Source organism: Bidens hawaiensis, unplaced genomic scaffold (assembly GCF_021521415.1).
Source record: "Bidens hawaiensis isolate Kalapana, Puna unplaced genomic scaffold, B.hawaiensis_p1.1 tig00017684_1, whole genome shotgun sequence".
NCBI classification, from domain to species: Eukaryota; Viridiplantae; Streptophyta; class Magnoliopsida; order Asterales; family Asteraceae; genus Bidens; species Bidens hawaiensis.
Window position 1 is genome coordinate 12,879 of NW_027492672.1, and position 16,167 is coordinate 29,045.

The following is a 16,167-nucleotide window of genomic DNA, read 5'->3' on the forward strand; positions in this document are numbered from 1 at the left end:
TATTAATGATATTTAAGTCTGCTAATCCTAATATTCCCATTAACACATGATTGGTTGAGTCTAGTTCTATATGTTTACCCGAAATTAACAAATAATTAACATCAGTGTTAGTGACAAATTTAAATGTTAAGGTTATTAGAACCATGATTAACTGTCTTCTAATTACGCTTTATGATACCTTAAATATTTTGGAGATTAATCCGAATTTAGTATCAATACTTAAGCTACATTATGACAGTTATGAGGTTTGCATAGCCAACATAAAGTCACTCTTACCTTAAACTCTCATATTATTTGTTACCAATATCCGGATTGAAACATTTATAAAATAGAACAGGATGATACTATATACTTCATAACTTTTGTTATCATGCAAATAAAAATTTAACAAAAGACAAATGAGACCAATAAAATTCATCCATTAAAACCAAATTTCATGAGAAATCATGACATGGTTGATGAGGGTGATTTTTCATAATCTCATTCTTAGTGATTTTAAATCATGTGTTAGATGTCCTAAACATTATTTGGCTTAAGAAATATATATGGGTCCACCAGAAGTAATATTTCACGTACATTCGTGGAACTTATTCAAACGGAATATTCAGACATAATTCTTTTATCATTTAAAAAGCTATTTACTTGTATCTAATCTGACTTCTATAGTCCATGGCTTTAAAGAGATCCATTCATATATACATAATACGATTTCTTCTAAATATGTCCCTAACTTTATTATGACATCTGGACGTTAATGAAATCAAATCAAGTCTAACATATATATGAGAAATTCCCACATCACATACATTATTGAAACTCCTTATGTAGTTTTTCTAGAGATATTAAAGATTAGTGGGAGCCTTAAGTGTCTCAATCATAACTTACAAGATTTGCAAGAGGTGGGGGAGTGAAAACTTAATATTATCTCAATTGCACCTCTTGTACAAGACACGGCTCCATCACAACATTATTTCATCAAAACTTATCTCTTTAGAAACTCCTTATGTTTGATCTGCTAATCACAACATTACAAAAGTTTCATTGTTGCTTAAACGTGAGAAAATTCAGATTTCTTACTAAAATAATCCTCACAAGAGAAACTACGACGAGTTACATCATTAACGTTTTCTCTACTAGAATCTATTGGTCTTTTAATATCGACCCTAAGCATGCTAATTTCCCAAAGGTTTCTAAGGTCAGTGGAAGCAGTAAAAGTCCTTATCATGACTTGTTAAAAGTACAAGATGCGGGGGAAAGAGAGTCATTAAATTTTACTCTAAATTTAACTCCAGTTACACCTCTTGTACACCACACTGCACCAACTCTTACACACTTAGAATCATGAAAATGATAGCAACCTAACCAAGAGCTAATCCTTAAAACCGAAACTTTTAAAATTACCCAATAATCAACTCAGGAGGCCATCTAAGTTTTAAAGCCTACAAAAATTGATGATTATGTAACCTCCCTAACTAAAGTTGAAATGGATGTTAGAAAGTTTAATGATACTAACCATTATAATTAAACATTTAGCATCAATCATAATTGACTCCGTAAGTCAGGCTAACGTTTTAAGATTTGGTAGAATCACCTAAGAGTGTTCATAACTAAACTAAATTACAATACGAAATGTTAAGACAGTAAGAAGCACGATTGATTGTTAAAGGTTATATTCAAGGAGAAACAATTATTAAAAACAATCTTCTTACCTATATTACAAAAGATTTCTTTAAGTATCATTATTGTTCTAGTAGCTTATAATAGTTAAGAGCTACATTAGATTAAAACAATTTTCCCTAACAATCGGCTTACATACTTATTTGTTCATAAAACAACCTAAAGTTATAAACTGAAGGTCAAAGAACATTTAGTCTATAAGTCAATAAAATCCATATATGGGTTAGTGCAAACATCAAAGTGTGATGAAATCTTTATACAATTATTTTCATCAAAAATTAAGTGGATTAATGTATCTACCTCAAGATGAGTGGAGCAACTAAAAACAAACTTGTCCTTATATAAATGATATTCTTCTGACAAGTATATATTACATAAGTCAAAGTATTATTCACACACTTTGATATTATAGATCTCAGAGATATTCCTTACACATGTAACAAACAGTACTGCTCTACTTTAGAGGATAATAGGAACACGTAGATTATTTCCTTATGCTTCATTAAGTAGAAGCCTTATATAAGTTCAAGTCTATACTCGTTTAGATATTACTCAAAATTGCAACACACTAGATATGTCTAGATTAATGTGAAGCACCTAAAAGAGTACTAAGATATCTTTAAAAGAAACGAAAGACTTAATTTAAAAGAAGAAGTGAGAATTCAAACCGGTAGATTACTCTAAACTTTGTCATATTCAAAGATAAGAAAATGTAATTTTCGGGATATATTCTTATGTCAGTAGACAAATCTATCTCATGGAGGAGTCATAATGAACTGATAACAACAATCTAAGTCATAACGACATAATATGCTGATTAATTACAACGTTGTTGTCAATAAATGTTGTTGAACATTTATTAGTGAACTCATAAGTTTTATTAAACTCCATATAAATTATATATTGAAGACTTATTGTGATAAAGTCAGCTAGCATGTTTTCGCAAACAGTAACAGTTTGAGAGGTGTTGCATTAAATTTTGATATGAAATTAATTATTCGCTTATGAACGAATTAAGGAATCTAAATTTTCGTATCGAATACATTCATGATATGCTTAAGGATCCGATAACTAAAAGTCCCACCCAAAAATATTATGAAAGTGCTTAAAATAGTGACGGGTTATTGATGACTATGCGCAACTGCATATCATACTATGAATGATTAAATATTAAATTTCCTTATCAGTTTTGATTTGTATGTCTCTTAATATGTTCTGCATGCATAATGACATATAGACAAATTATTATACAAATCAAACGTTTAAAGGGCTTACTTGAAAATTTTGATCATAACTATTTAGGTTTTAAATAAGGACTGCAGTATGATTAATGGGGGTCTTGAGGTGATGTTCAATTCAATGACTGTATTTCTCTGCTCCAGTTTAAGTTTAAAGCTAAAATGAGTGTTAACTCCTGATCAGGCTTATCTAATACTCATAATAAATGATTACTCGGCCAAGTGAGAGAATGTAAGAATACATATATATATATATATATATATATATATAGGGTAAGGATCCAAAGAGAACCCTTTGCAAATTGAGAACTTTGAGAACCATTTTGGACCACTAAAAACATCTTTAAAAAAAATATTTAAAAAAATCATAAAATAAAAAATAATAAAAATTTTAAAAAAGTAAAAAAACCAAAATTCTTATATTTCATTCCGGTTTCATTAAAAAAATATAAAAAATTGAAAAAAACAAAAAAAAAATGTTGTATTATACACATATGTATAATTTTATATAATCTTTAGTTACGTAATATACACATATGTACAGAATCATTTATCAAAAATTATGCACATGTGTACATAAAAAACATGTAAATGTACATATATGTATATATTATACATATGTGTATATAACTTAGCTAAACCGAGGTTTTTTTTTTATAAAACTGGGATGATAAAATAAGAATTTTTGTTTTTTTACTTTTTTGATTTTTGTGTTTTTTTTTATTTTATGATTTTTTTTATTTATAGGTTTTTTGTGGTCCAAAATGGTTCTCATAGTTTTCAATTTCAAAAAGGTTCTCTCATGATCCTGATCCTATATATATATATATATATATATATATATATATATATATATATATATATATATATATATATATATATATTATATTTATTAATATGACCATTATTATCATTTATATTATATTAGATCAAAATATTAATTATACCTTATCATATATTAGTTTGGTAATTGTTGATGGGTCATATTACCCTTACTAACTAATGAAGGGTTTCCCATTTGATGTATATAGAGAGAGATAAATAATAACATCATAACCCAAGCACACACACATAACAATTTTGTGTGCCTCCTCTCTCCTAAACCGGGTTTCTCTCAAAAACACTAACCATCCTTAACTATACATCCTAAAGGGAAATTCGATCAAGCTGACAACTATGTCGTCTACATCCATACCCTGCTGTGATTACTACTCTCCATGCTGTAACAGGTTCATATGTTTATTTTTATTCATGTTTTTATTACTTACATGAAGAACTGATCAACAAAACGCGCTAAGAAAGGTTCTCAATTGCCGTATGTACACACTACACACCCTAGATGGCTCCCCCCACATTTTTTGCGCTTTGATTAAGTTTGTATAACTTCACTTATGACGCCTTATAGATACCTATAGAACGTATCTAATTAACCATATCTATGTAAATAAAGCAATGGACAATATTTAAGAATTATACATCCATAGAGCTTAGCATTCGGTTCAGAAACGATCGAACATTATACAAGGAAACAATATGAGTTTTGCAACCGTAACACAAGGACTATGCCTTATATTTTGCCATTAAAAGACGAGTTATTTGCAACGGTATCATGTTTTTGCTCATAAACGTGGTCCAGGGAGAGCTCGGGGCCTGTCCCACTCGGTCACAATGTGGTCACGAGTAATCTCTCTGAGTGAGGTGCAACCGCTTAGTGCCATGGTAAGCTCGAATTCATCACGTAACATCTGGAGCACTTTCCTCACTCCAGCTTCACCTTCAGCCGCCAGTGAAAACACCACAGGTCGCCCGATCTGAAAATTGCACAACATCGTTAGAGATTAAAGATTGTAAGATGTTTTAGAAAATAATAGATAATATTCACTTTGACATATCATTTGACTAAAGTTGCTTACTTTGCAAACACTATGGTGTTTTATATGCATTATCTTAAGAAAAGTATACTTGAGGGCCAAAACATTAATACTTGATATGTTTAGTTACTTACAAATATGCCAGAAGCTCCAAGAGCAAGTGCCTTGAAAACATCAGTTCCACGGCGTACACCACCGTCCAGGAACACCGGTACACGGCCTTGTGCGGCTTTCACGACCTCTTCCAAAGCACTGATTGTAGCCGGAACGTAATCCAGCTGGCGGGCTCCATGGTTCGAGACAATAATACCAGCTGCTCCAGCTTGAATAGCTAGCCTTGCTGTACATTGATCACCATTCTAAGCATTAGTTTAACGAAATCGTAAAACAAATGTAAAACAGAACTACAAGGGTTTTTGAATATTGTTCTTACTGTCCTCAGCAGTGATGACACCCTTAACGAGGATTGGCATTGAGGTAATGGTTTGTAGCCACTTCACATCCTGCAACCACACACGAGCTACAAAAGTTACTACTTTCAGGCGCGAGGGGTGTAAACGAGACAAGTCGCTCAATGCTCATATACTACTCGAGGCTGCTCGCTAAAAGCTTGAATTAATCCGGGCTTAAACAAATTCTAGCCTAAAATAAGCTATTTTACTAAACGAGTACTCCAAGCCCGAGCTTCACTTATCAAGCTGAGTAGACTCACGAGGGTAAACAAGTCTATTTTTTTATATAATTTTTATTTAATCTAATAAATATATATATACATAATAATAATAATTATATATAAATTGTTACTAAAGAATACATATAAACTAATAAATAAATAATCAAGCCGAGCTTTAAAAATTACTCGCAAGCCAAGCTTGAGATCTCATAAACTAAACAAGTGAGCTCAAGCCTAGGCAATCTCAGGCTCAACTTGGCTCGTTTACATCCTAGTGAGATCAAGAATAAAATGTTCGTAAAAATATACCTTCCAGCTCAGGGTGCGGTCAATCTGACCAGCAACATAAGAAGCTAACCCAGAATCATTAGCCTGCATTGCAAAGTAACAAATAAGATTAACATATAAGAGTCTCATAATATGTAGTTAGTTTAACTGGACTTACTTCATCCATCTTGCCAAGGTCCAAACCCTCAAAGTTCTTCAATGTCAAGAATGGTGGTAAGGTGAACCTGTTTTTGATGTCAGCTTCACGGCGCCCGAGCCTAGGTGTATCAACAGTAAGAGCAATAGCCTTGAAACCAGCTCTTTCGGCTCTTCGCACAAGTTGTGCAACCACATTCCTGTCCTTGTAGACCTGATATCAAGATCAACAACGTTAATTTGTATATTATTAAGAATATAAAACAGGTGAAAATATAGTGTGAGCATATAGGTTGGGTTGGTTAGTTGGTTTGTTTATGGGATAAAACCGAATATGTATAGACTTAACTAACCAATCGGTTTCAGTTAAAAACGGCTACATTATTTCACTTATTAGAAAAGATGGTTATTAACCGAATATTATATCTTGACATAAAATATTAGTAAGTCTTTCAGTTTATAAAAAAAAAATAAGGGAAAATCACTATACAAAACCTTTTCTACATATATTGTTTATAAAAAAGTAAAAAATATAAATGTTGGTTTTAATGTCATTTTTCAAAACCGAACCATAAAAGTCGATTATAGAAAAGATCATAACCGAACCACCAGTTTATTAATCAGTTTGTAATTTCGATTCGATTTTTTCGGTTATTTGATTTTTGTCCAGGAAATAGTAGTTATACTCACATAAAGCTGGAAGAAACGGATTCCAGGTCCAGTTGAAGCAACCTCCTCAACACTTGATGTTGCCCACGAAGACAAAGTCTAAAAAGTGGACAAAGAATTAGCACATGCACACGTATACTTCCCTGTTGTAAACCTTATAATGGTCCAGTGAGGCCTTTATGTGTCTTGAGCCCAGTAATATTATGTCCGTTTTATTATTTGATCAAAAGCAGGCCCAAATTAACAAGTTGTAGAACGGGTTATGCCCAATCCAAAATGCCCAGTCAACTTAGCATATTATTAAATATTTAAATCTTATCTAAAATCAGCTTATTTTTAATAACAAATTAACAATATTTTTTTTCAACTAAAATTAATCCTTCGAACCGGACACTTATTTCAACCTACCGTCTCACTTTTAGATGGATAAGAACCATATCTTTAGACTACTAGGTCATGGGTTGTAAGCTTGTATAATATATTTTGGTTTTTTAAACTATTTGAGCCTCTTAAAAAAAAGGAAATTACTTTATGCAATGAATATTTGATTTTCAAATTTAAAAAATTTAAATTCAATAAAAAAAAAGTGTGATATCGATTTAAATTCTAATAACAATTAAATATACTCAAATAAGATTTTAATACCCCAAGCTATATTTATTTGCCAATAATAACTAATAGTGACAATTTAAACTTAATAAATATAACTTTCCCTTCGGTTATCAAAGGCAATCATAATCATCATAAATTTACACTCATGAGTATTTCAAGCGGAAATAGGCAAACGTATTTTCCACTGCGCAAAATATTTTAAATGGAAAAAATGCAAATCGATGATATTACGAAAGTGAAAGTTTCCTATGTTACCGGTTAAATTGTCAATGGTCTTAGTTTACTTTGATTTAATAAATATAAGCAAAAACTAGGACCACTTTTGACTTCTTGCCACTGCCATATAAAACTATAAAATACGAACCATAATAGTTCCAGCTGCAGATGCAGCTCTTGCTGTTGCATATTCACCTTCATTCAAACACAAAGAAACAATATTAATAGGAAAACAAAAACAAAGAAACCTCCATGTTCTAATAACATGGTTCATTGAATTTGAAAACATTAACAACACCAAACAAATGTTTTAATCATATGTTTACCTTCAGGGTGAGCCATCTTCTGCATGGCTGTTGGAGCAATCATAATCGGCATCGATAGTTTGAATCCCAAAATCGTGGTAGTCATGTCTATCTTGCTCACATCAATAAGAATCCGCGGCCTAAACCTGTTTCATCAATAAAAACAACAACTTTAAATTCCGGTACGTGTGTATGTATGCGCGTGCATGTAAATATAATATAAACCGAGCTTACAATATTCTTGAAAAAGCATTTCGGTTCTCTTCGAGAGTCCACTGATCCTCAGCACCGGACGCATAGTAATCGTAGACCATCTTCGGCAACTTCTCCTTGGCAATAGCCTGATACTCGGTGACATTCGTGACCTCGGCCATTTTTCTTAATTACCCTAGTAACAAAAACTTGATGTCACGTAAGAAATACAAGACTACTCAAACCTTATATATATAACTAAAAATAGAACTTAAGCATACACAATGAAGAAATAATAGAATTAAGATTGAGCTTGATGAACACTAACCTTTTGGGGAGTTGGAGTGAGTTAGATAACAAATAAAGATAAGTAACAAATATGAAATTATTATTATTATTGGAAATAAAAGACAAAGACATATGGATAAAGTGATAGAAATTAGACAAGAGTGTGTACCCAAAAAATCAAGAAAAATAAAATAAAAAATCAAGAAATGTGGATGAAGGAGATGAGTAATATGAGGTGAGAAATGGAAACTAATCCGATTGAAGGGGAGGTGAGGGGCAATTGGGTGGCTCTCATCCACTTGGTTTACTGTGTGTCACACAATTTTTCTTCATTATCATCTTAATAAGTTAATATTAGTTATTCAAGATTATTGATACCATGTCACATTGTCTTGTACTGTTGGAATAAAGTTACCTTCTCTTTCTCTCTCTAAAAGTCACCATGTTTCTTTCTTTCTTTCTTTCTTTGTGTACCTAAGTCTATATAGTTAACAGGATAACGATTGGTATTAACAAAATATTGAATGCTATATGTTTATACATATAAAGTTAATCCTCATGTACAATAATAAATCTTTGTGGCTTTAAGAGGTAGACGTACGTAGATTTTAACTAGGGAGAAAATCGCTAAATTAACATGGATGATTGTAACCCCTTGACGAAGATGCAAACATATTGAGAGTTTCATGAAAAATGAATACGCAACAATTGCCAATAAGTACCACTTTCCCTTAACAAAATGAATGTCAACATAATGTTTTCTGTGTTTTGATGTTGCATAACATTAAAATTATCGTAGTAGCTAAACAGTAGATGAACGAATTGAGGTAAAGGATAACAAAGCTGAAGAAGTACGTAAATTGAATATTCATTTGTATGTGGGCGTTTAACCCATGTTGCTTTTTTATATATTGCTGCTTAACCCGTAATAATTTATTTTCTTCTATACGGTGGTTTAACCCAAGGTGACTCCTTCTATAGAGTCGTTTAACCCTAATGGTTTCTTGTATACATGTGTTTAGCCTTTAACGTCTCCTGGTGTACTGACAATGAAACCTGAAACAAATTAGGGTATTGAATTACTTTTGAAATTTTCAGGTTTGGGACGGGAATAGAATTTGTAAAATGCTCAATTACTTATTACCCGATTAAAAATTATTATTTATTATTTTGGTGGGAACTGTTAGATGGATTTGATGTATCATATGAAACTTGAAGCATTACTTATTCAGTTACTAGGTTAGATACCTGTGTACAACACGGGTTTAACAAATTTATTTTTATAAACATTTGAAATATAAATAATAATGAGTCTTCATAAACAAATTTGAGTATTAAATATAAAAGGTACAAACATACATTCTGGTTAAATAATATATATTTTTAATAACACATGTATCACAAAACATGCAAAATATTAATGATCGAACAAAAAATAAATATTTGTTAAAAAATTAAGTTGAATAATAAATACAATAATGCGTAATCAACCCAAGTCTAGAATATTGAATTAGTTGGTCTTCTAAAATGGAACTGTACTTCGTCCCTAAAAATTTGTGCAATTTTTAGATTCGTTTGCCAACAGAAGATTTTCTAAGCATTCTACACATCTTGGGTTTTGCATTGTTGTTAGGCAGTGCGGGCCTATAAATAAAGTAGTAAGAATTCTCTTAGAGGTGTTCTTCAAACTTAGGAAAGTAAGTTTTGAACACGCTTACTTCATTCCTGAAAATTTAACCTAGTTGTGATAGCTGAATATTAAATAAATAAAAAATAATGTTAAATATTTACAGGGTCGTCTCAACGTGCCCGGAGACCTAAACCGAGACAAAAATTTGAGGCCCTTTTGAATAACGATTTTTTTGCTTTCCATTTGATAATTTTTAACCCAAAAACCATATCAAACATATAAATCTAACCGCATGCCGTAAATCTTAGATAAATAAAATTAAATTGTTTAAATCACAATATGAATGGATTATTGTGGCCAACTAAGTATTCTTTACTTTTTTTGTGTTCTATTATAATACTAAATCCTTAAACTTATGGTGGTCCTAGGAATGTGGAGGCCTAAGGCTATTGCCTTACTTGGCTAACCCTAGAGCCGGCATTGAATATTTAGCTCCTCATCATTAAAATCATTTCAATTTACCAAATTTCGTTAGCACATTTGTTGTTTTGTTTTATCTGTTGTTTCTCAATTTAATCAAAAAATTTTTTTTGCTCCATTACGTATTAGAGACATTGATAAAAGAATTAATTACATAATTTGATGTGTATGGTAATTAATAAAATATTACAAAATATGATGATCAATGTAGGAAAACAGAAAAACATACTTGGATGGTAAAAATGTTTTACCAAAAGATGCAGAAGAGTTAATCATGTATGTTTTTTTCATCACGTTATGGTATTTATAACATTATAGAATTATGAATCATTTAATGAGTTAATCGGTAATTTGGAAAGAGAACAATTATTTTGAGTATCAATCAATCAATTTATTTTTAAAAGATTACGTGCAATTTAAAAAAATATCTTTAATTTGATTAAAATGTCAAAGGTATGCAATTAACATTAATACTTGAAATTTAAAATTCAAATATAATATGAGGTGTAATTAGAAATATTTAAATCTTTGTTGAATCTTTTTAATTTAAAGAAGTATAATTATGGCGTAAATTACGGAAATAACATAATTAGGAGTTTATGTTTAAATAAGTAAGATATATTGTATGTTTAAATTAGTTGACTCTAATTAATAAGTAGAATGACAAAATATTAAATTATAATAGCTATTTATATATGGTATATATTCTGTTAATTGGGTCGGGTATGAATGTAAACCGAGTTTGTAAAATGAGTGTGGTGGGAGGCGAGAAATTAAGAGGAATGGTGGGCTAGATAGAGAACATGTGACATAAGGAAACCTTTATTTATTAATTAGTATAGATTTGTCAAACTTGTTATTACAACTATTTGTTGTAAGTGATTATTTATTGGCAACATTTTATGGTAATCAATTTTGGAATTGATTAATAGTTGCTTACTCAATGTAATTGACTAGTTATAATTTGTCAAAACCCGATAGATAACCAACTGAATTTTGGTTGGAGATACCCAACACGTATTTTTGATAAACTAACGGATATACCTGAAACCCACATGTTTACCCGATACCCGACGGGTTTGGGATGGGCTTTACTAACTGAGCATGAGTTTGGGAATGCCTGAATTCGTCCAAAACCCAATCCATTGCCATCACTATTAACTTAGCAGCTTAAATAATACTAATTCCATCCTATTAAAATTGTCCACATTTTTTTGTTATTATTTGTTCCATTACAAATGTTCACTTTCAAAATTTATTAGGCAATTTTCAAGTTTACCATTAAACACGCACAACTAACATTAATAAACAATATTTATGGATTCAATTTTCAAGGATATTATTGTCATTTGGTAAGAAAAAAAATAATTTAATCTACATTAAATTTTCAAACTAAGACATTTTAACCGGGACGGGGATTATGTTTTAAAAAGAAAATAATATTTTTTTAATTAATATTTGATATTTGAATTTACGTGTATTTCAGTTTAGACCGCCAACTTCCCAACTGATTCAACTCATTCAAAATCTGTGTGTCTGTTATAAACCAATTCAATAAGTCAAAACTACCCATAAACTTTTGGACATTTAACGAATCAATAAAATTGATGAGTTGTAAGCAAAACTAATGATGGGGCGATCGAAATATGAACAGAATTATATGGAGTGTTCTTGGAGCATTGATTGCAATTTTACTCGGCATTATCCGAATAATAATTCTTTCCTCCTCGGTTCTCCATGCCGTTGTTCTCAGGTTTGTTTTTATTTACTATTACTCTATGCTGTTATATACATGTATATAAAACTAGTAGCTGTAACTGTAATTTAATTGAAAATTTTGAGATTCAAGTGTTTTGAACAAGATTATTGTCAAATGTGCCCTAGGTTAGAACATGTATACATGTCTATCTGCATGCTATTAATCTTTTGATTTGCGAATTAAGTTTCTTGTGATTTTAGGGAAATTTAGAGATACTAGCCTCAACCAAATTAACCATTCGGGTTTCGGTGCAGTTTATTCTGTTAGTTTTTTGGTTTTCGCTTCGGTTTTGGTTAATAACCAATATCAAACTTGGGCTAAAAACTTTACTTTAATATACATGAAATTTGGATATAAGTACATAAAATGGTGGTATATATACAAGAAATGATGGTACAAAGCATGAAATACATGAAATAAAGGTACAAAAACTAGAAATATATGAAAATATGAAATGTTCGATTTGGTTCAGTTAATTTTGGTTAACCAAGGGTACAGAAAATAACCGATAACAGCTTTTCGGTTAATTCGGTTATCGGTTAATTTCGGTATGGTTATTGCTCACCCCTACTTGGAATCCACTTCTGAGTTTGATTTGGATAAGCATTAATAATATTTTTTTTCTTTTTCTCAGTTGTTCTTTGAGCAGGATGCTCGTAGCTATATAGGCGTTGTTGAGGACTGTTGTGATTATGAGACTGTTAAAGAGTGTTAATGGAGCTGTTTTACACCCTTTGTTGCAAGAACTAGTTACTACTCCTTTCTTCCGGTATTATAAGGTATATTTTATACTAAAGATGATGTCAGTTTTCAAAAGGTTGGGTCGATAATGAAGGAATATATATGTTTCGATTGTTTTCAAAATATGTGGGCTCGTTTTATTTGCGTAGTTGTGATCTTTACGGTTTCATTTGTGATAGGTTAAGCTATGGTGTGATTGTCCCTTTTGGCCAAATGATGACATGTGCATATTGATTCATTGCAGTGTAGGTGAATGTCCAAAGGATGATCTTATATGTCAGGAGGGAAATCCAGAGGCTGCTGTTGATCATACTATAGATGCTAAAACATTTAGACTTGACAATAGTGGATAATCCATGTGATGATGAAACTGATACAGGCCATTGATCATTGGGTATATATAAGTTTGTTGCACTTGAGAACTCTTTAATATTGATTGAAATTCTTTAAAATACAGGTGATATGACATGTAAATTTGCAACTGAATCCCGAACGGTACACAGGTTGCACAGGACCACCAGCCAGAAGAATATGGGATGCTGTATATTCTGAAATTTGTCCAAAATGTAAGCACGTGTTCTAATTTTTTACCACTTTTTGGTTTCAGTTAGGCTATGCGAAATGCCATTTATGGAGTTGCAGTCTATAAACAAGTTACCGTATTCCAAACAAGATTTATACCACAGTAATTACGTGAAAAACTGTTTTTCTCTATATCATTTGTCGCTTCAAATTCAGTTGTTTTGGTAGTTGTTCAATAACGAAACCCATAAAGAAACAAGTAAACTGTTTAGTTATTTCATCAAGGAGATAATCAGTAGCTAATATGCAAGTGCTTAGTGATTTCATGTTTCAGTGTACACCATAAACAAAAAAGTAAACTGGACACATCTACTTGAAGTTGAAGTATATTTGTATGCTCGTTTTTTAAAAGTTCGTTTAATGGTAATAAAAATAACTCCTTGAAATCATGTTTTTGTGCAGATTCATCAGGAGATAGCTGCCCAGAGAAGAAAGTGCTATACAAGTTAATATCTGGCCTCCATTCCTCAATTTCGGTCCACATAGCTATTGATTATCTCCTAAATGAGACAAACAATCAGGTTCGTGACCCGTAAGGCTACATGTACTTACAAGATTCAGTTAAAATACAGTCCATTACTTAACACTGCTTAACTAATTATTTTCTGGTTGCAATTTAGTGGGGTCCAAATCTTCAGTTGATGTATGATCGTGTCTTGAAACATCCTGACCGTGTTCAAAACCTATACTTCACACTCCCCTCTTTGTTCACAGAGCTTTAACTACGGTGAACTTTCTTTTGTACCTTTACCAAGAAAAACTTCATTAAATTTTCTCTCATTTTTTGTTTCTTCTCTATATCACAGGCAGCCCCATACTTGGAGGAGGCCCATTATAGCTATGGTAACCATCTTGAAGATCTGAAAGCCCGTTCCTTGATCTGACAAATACTTCACAATCCTAAATTACAAGCTGCGTGCACTCTTCCGTTTGATGAGGCTAAACTTTGGCAAGGCCAAAGTGGACCCGAATTGAAGAAATCTATCCAGAAGCAGTTCAGAAACATAAGGTTTCCCTCTTATGCAACAGGTCAAACCCGAACCGGACCGGACCTGAAAACCATGAAAACTCAAACCCGAGGACTGGACATTTATTGTGTGGGTCGGTACGGGTTGTGTGGTTGTGCCAGGCCAGAACTCAGTCTCTGGTTGGACCGAAATAGTTGGTTTCTGCATACATACAATATGTCAATATAAATATGATATATGGTTTCTGCTAAAATCTTTACATTATATATACATACAATATATGGTTTCCGCCAGAATCATTACGGTATATACATACCATATATCATATATGGGGAGAGTTCATGAGAACTGATAAAACTACTACCAACCAATTTGTATTGTAATTTTTTTTTTCAAATATGTGGCTCATGAAACTACAAATGTGCATCTCATACGAGGTACATATAAGTAGCTTTTGAGCCTATATATTTGTAACTCGCAAACTACATGTATATATTTTTTTATTTTTTTGGCAGATTTTATTAAGATATAAAAAGAATGAAAAAAAAATCTTGTTTAAAAGTGGTTTTCTCAAAGTTTTATCGTATCTTTTAAGTTTTCTCATGATCCCTTCTCTACAATATACATATAGTACAGACACACACACACCAAGCATAATTGTCAAATTTAGTCAATTATTTAAGTAAACTTAATCATCATAAGCTATCACTGCATAAAGGATTAAACATCATCTCCAAAAATTAGTATAGTAAATCCGGGTTGGTCTCGGTCTGGTTCGGGTCTGTTTTTATCTTTTGTTTATAAATTCTTGCCCTTAAGGAAAAATATAATCAAGATGCTGTCTTCCTGTTTGTAACCAAAACTTATACATGTTACGGTGCCCTTATGGATTGTGTAGGGTGTGAAAAGTGTCGACTGTGGGGAAAACTTCAGGTTCGTGGCCTTGGGATTGCACTAGAAATCTTGTCCTCTGTTGATGATAAAAGACAGTCATATTAGTCTGTGATACAGTCATATTAGTCTGTGAGTATCACCTACCTAGTATCAAAGGTTTTCATGAATCAAAGTTTCATTGTTTTTTCTCCTTGAGATCTATATTTATGTTTTACTGGATCACAGCTGCAACTGCAAATGAAGTAATAGCATTGGTGAATCTGCTCAATCGGCTATCAGAGTCACTTAAATCAGTCACGGATATGGGTTCTTCTGCTGATATGGATGTCGAACATTCTGCAAAAGCCAGCCAGTTTGATTCAAAGACAGCGAGAATCATGGATGGATTTGGCAATTTCAGCCTGTTTATAGGTATATAACCCGAGTTTAAGTTATTTATTTTCTTCTAGCGGGTAAAATGAGTAAGAAAGATTCAGTTAAAATGAAAATCGGACACGTTAGTATTCCAATGCATAAAACATCCTAATAATTTCAATAAACATGTTACATTGCTATTGTAAGTTTTATGCATTGCTACCAATTTTGATAGAAAAAACATGTCAAATGACGAATGTCTAGAGTTTAAAAATTCAGTAAGGCCTTTGATAAGTTAAAATTGTTTAATTTTTCAAAAATTTTAAGGGCATTGTCGCCATTTTATACGTTTTCTTGATTAATATTGGTATAAATGACAAACATATATGGATGAGTATATGATAGTTATAAATAACTAGCTTAAAAAAGTTGAATACTTGAGTGACCTCCTTTACATTATCCTTTATTTTAAATTCCATAAAAAGACAAAAAGTGTTTGTGCGAGGGTCCAACTCGACCCTTACCCACACTAAAAGCTATACATTCTAAACCGCATCAGTTTTGACAACACAACTTGCCAATGAGTCTGTTTTTA

The 16,167-nt window shown here is 31.7% G+C and overlaps 1 protein-coding gene and 1 pseudogene across 1 annotated transcript; one reads left to right on the forward strand and one right to left on the reverse strand.

Moving 5' to 3' along the window:
- Window positions 1–4,443: 4,443 nt before the first annotated feature.
- On the reverse strand, window positions 4,444–8,219 carry LOC143554469 (glycolate oxidase 1-like). Its single transcript, XM_077044215.1, has 10 exons — window positions 8,205–8,219; window positions 7,919–8,072; window positions 7,706–7,830; window positions 7,528–7,574; window positions 6,573–6,650; window positions 5,905–6,096; window positions 5,769–5,831; window positions 5,220–5,289; window positions 4,921–5,126; window positions 4,444–4,726 (listed from the first exon to the last, which is right to left on the reverse strand). Exons 2-10 carry the CDS (start codon window positions 8,056–8,058, stop codon window positions 4,535–4,537), a joined length of 1,113 nt encoding a protein of 370 aa, XP_076900330.1. The 5' UTR covers window positions 8,059–8,072; window positions 8,205–8,219; the 3' UTR covers window positions 4,444–4,534.
- Window positions 8,220–11,904: 3,685 nt separating this feature from the next.
- On the forward strand, window positions 11,905–15,629 carry LOC143554468 (endoplasmic reticulum oxidoreductin-1-like; annotated as a pseudogene).
- Window positions 15,630–16,167: the final 538 nt, after the last annotated feature.

Bases quoted from the DNA above. Each gene is read 5' to 3' on its own strand.
- LOC143554469 (XM_077044215.1), bottom strand. From the start codon at position 8,058: ATGGCCGAGGTCACGAATGTCACCGAGTATCAGGCTATTGCCAAGGAG. The intron at 7,575-7,705 runs GTAAACATATGA...GTTTGAATGAAG, and splicing joins GAAGATGGCTCACCCTGAAG to GTGAATATGCAACAGCAAGA. The intron at 6,651-7,527 runs GTTCGTATTTTA...TCCACTTTTTAG, and splicing joins CTGCAGCTGGAACTATTATG to ACTTTGTCTTCGTGGGCAAC.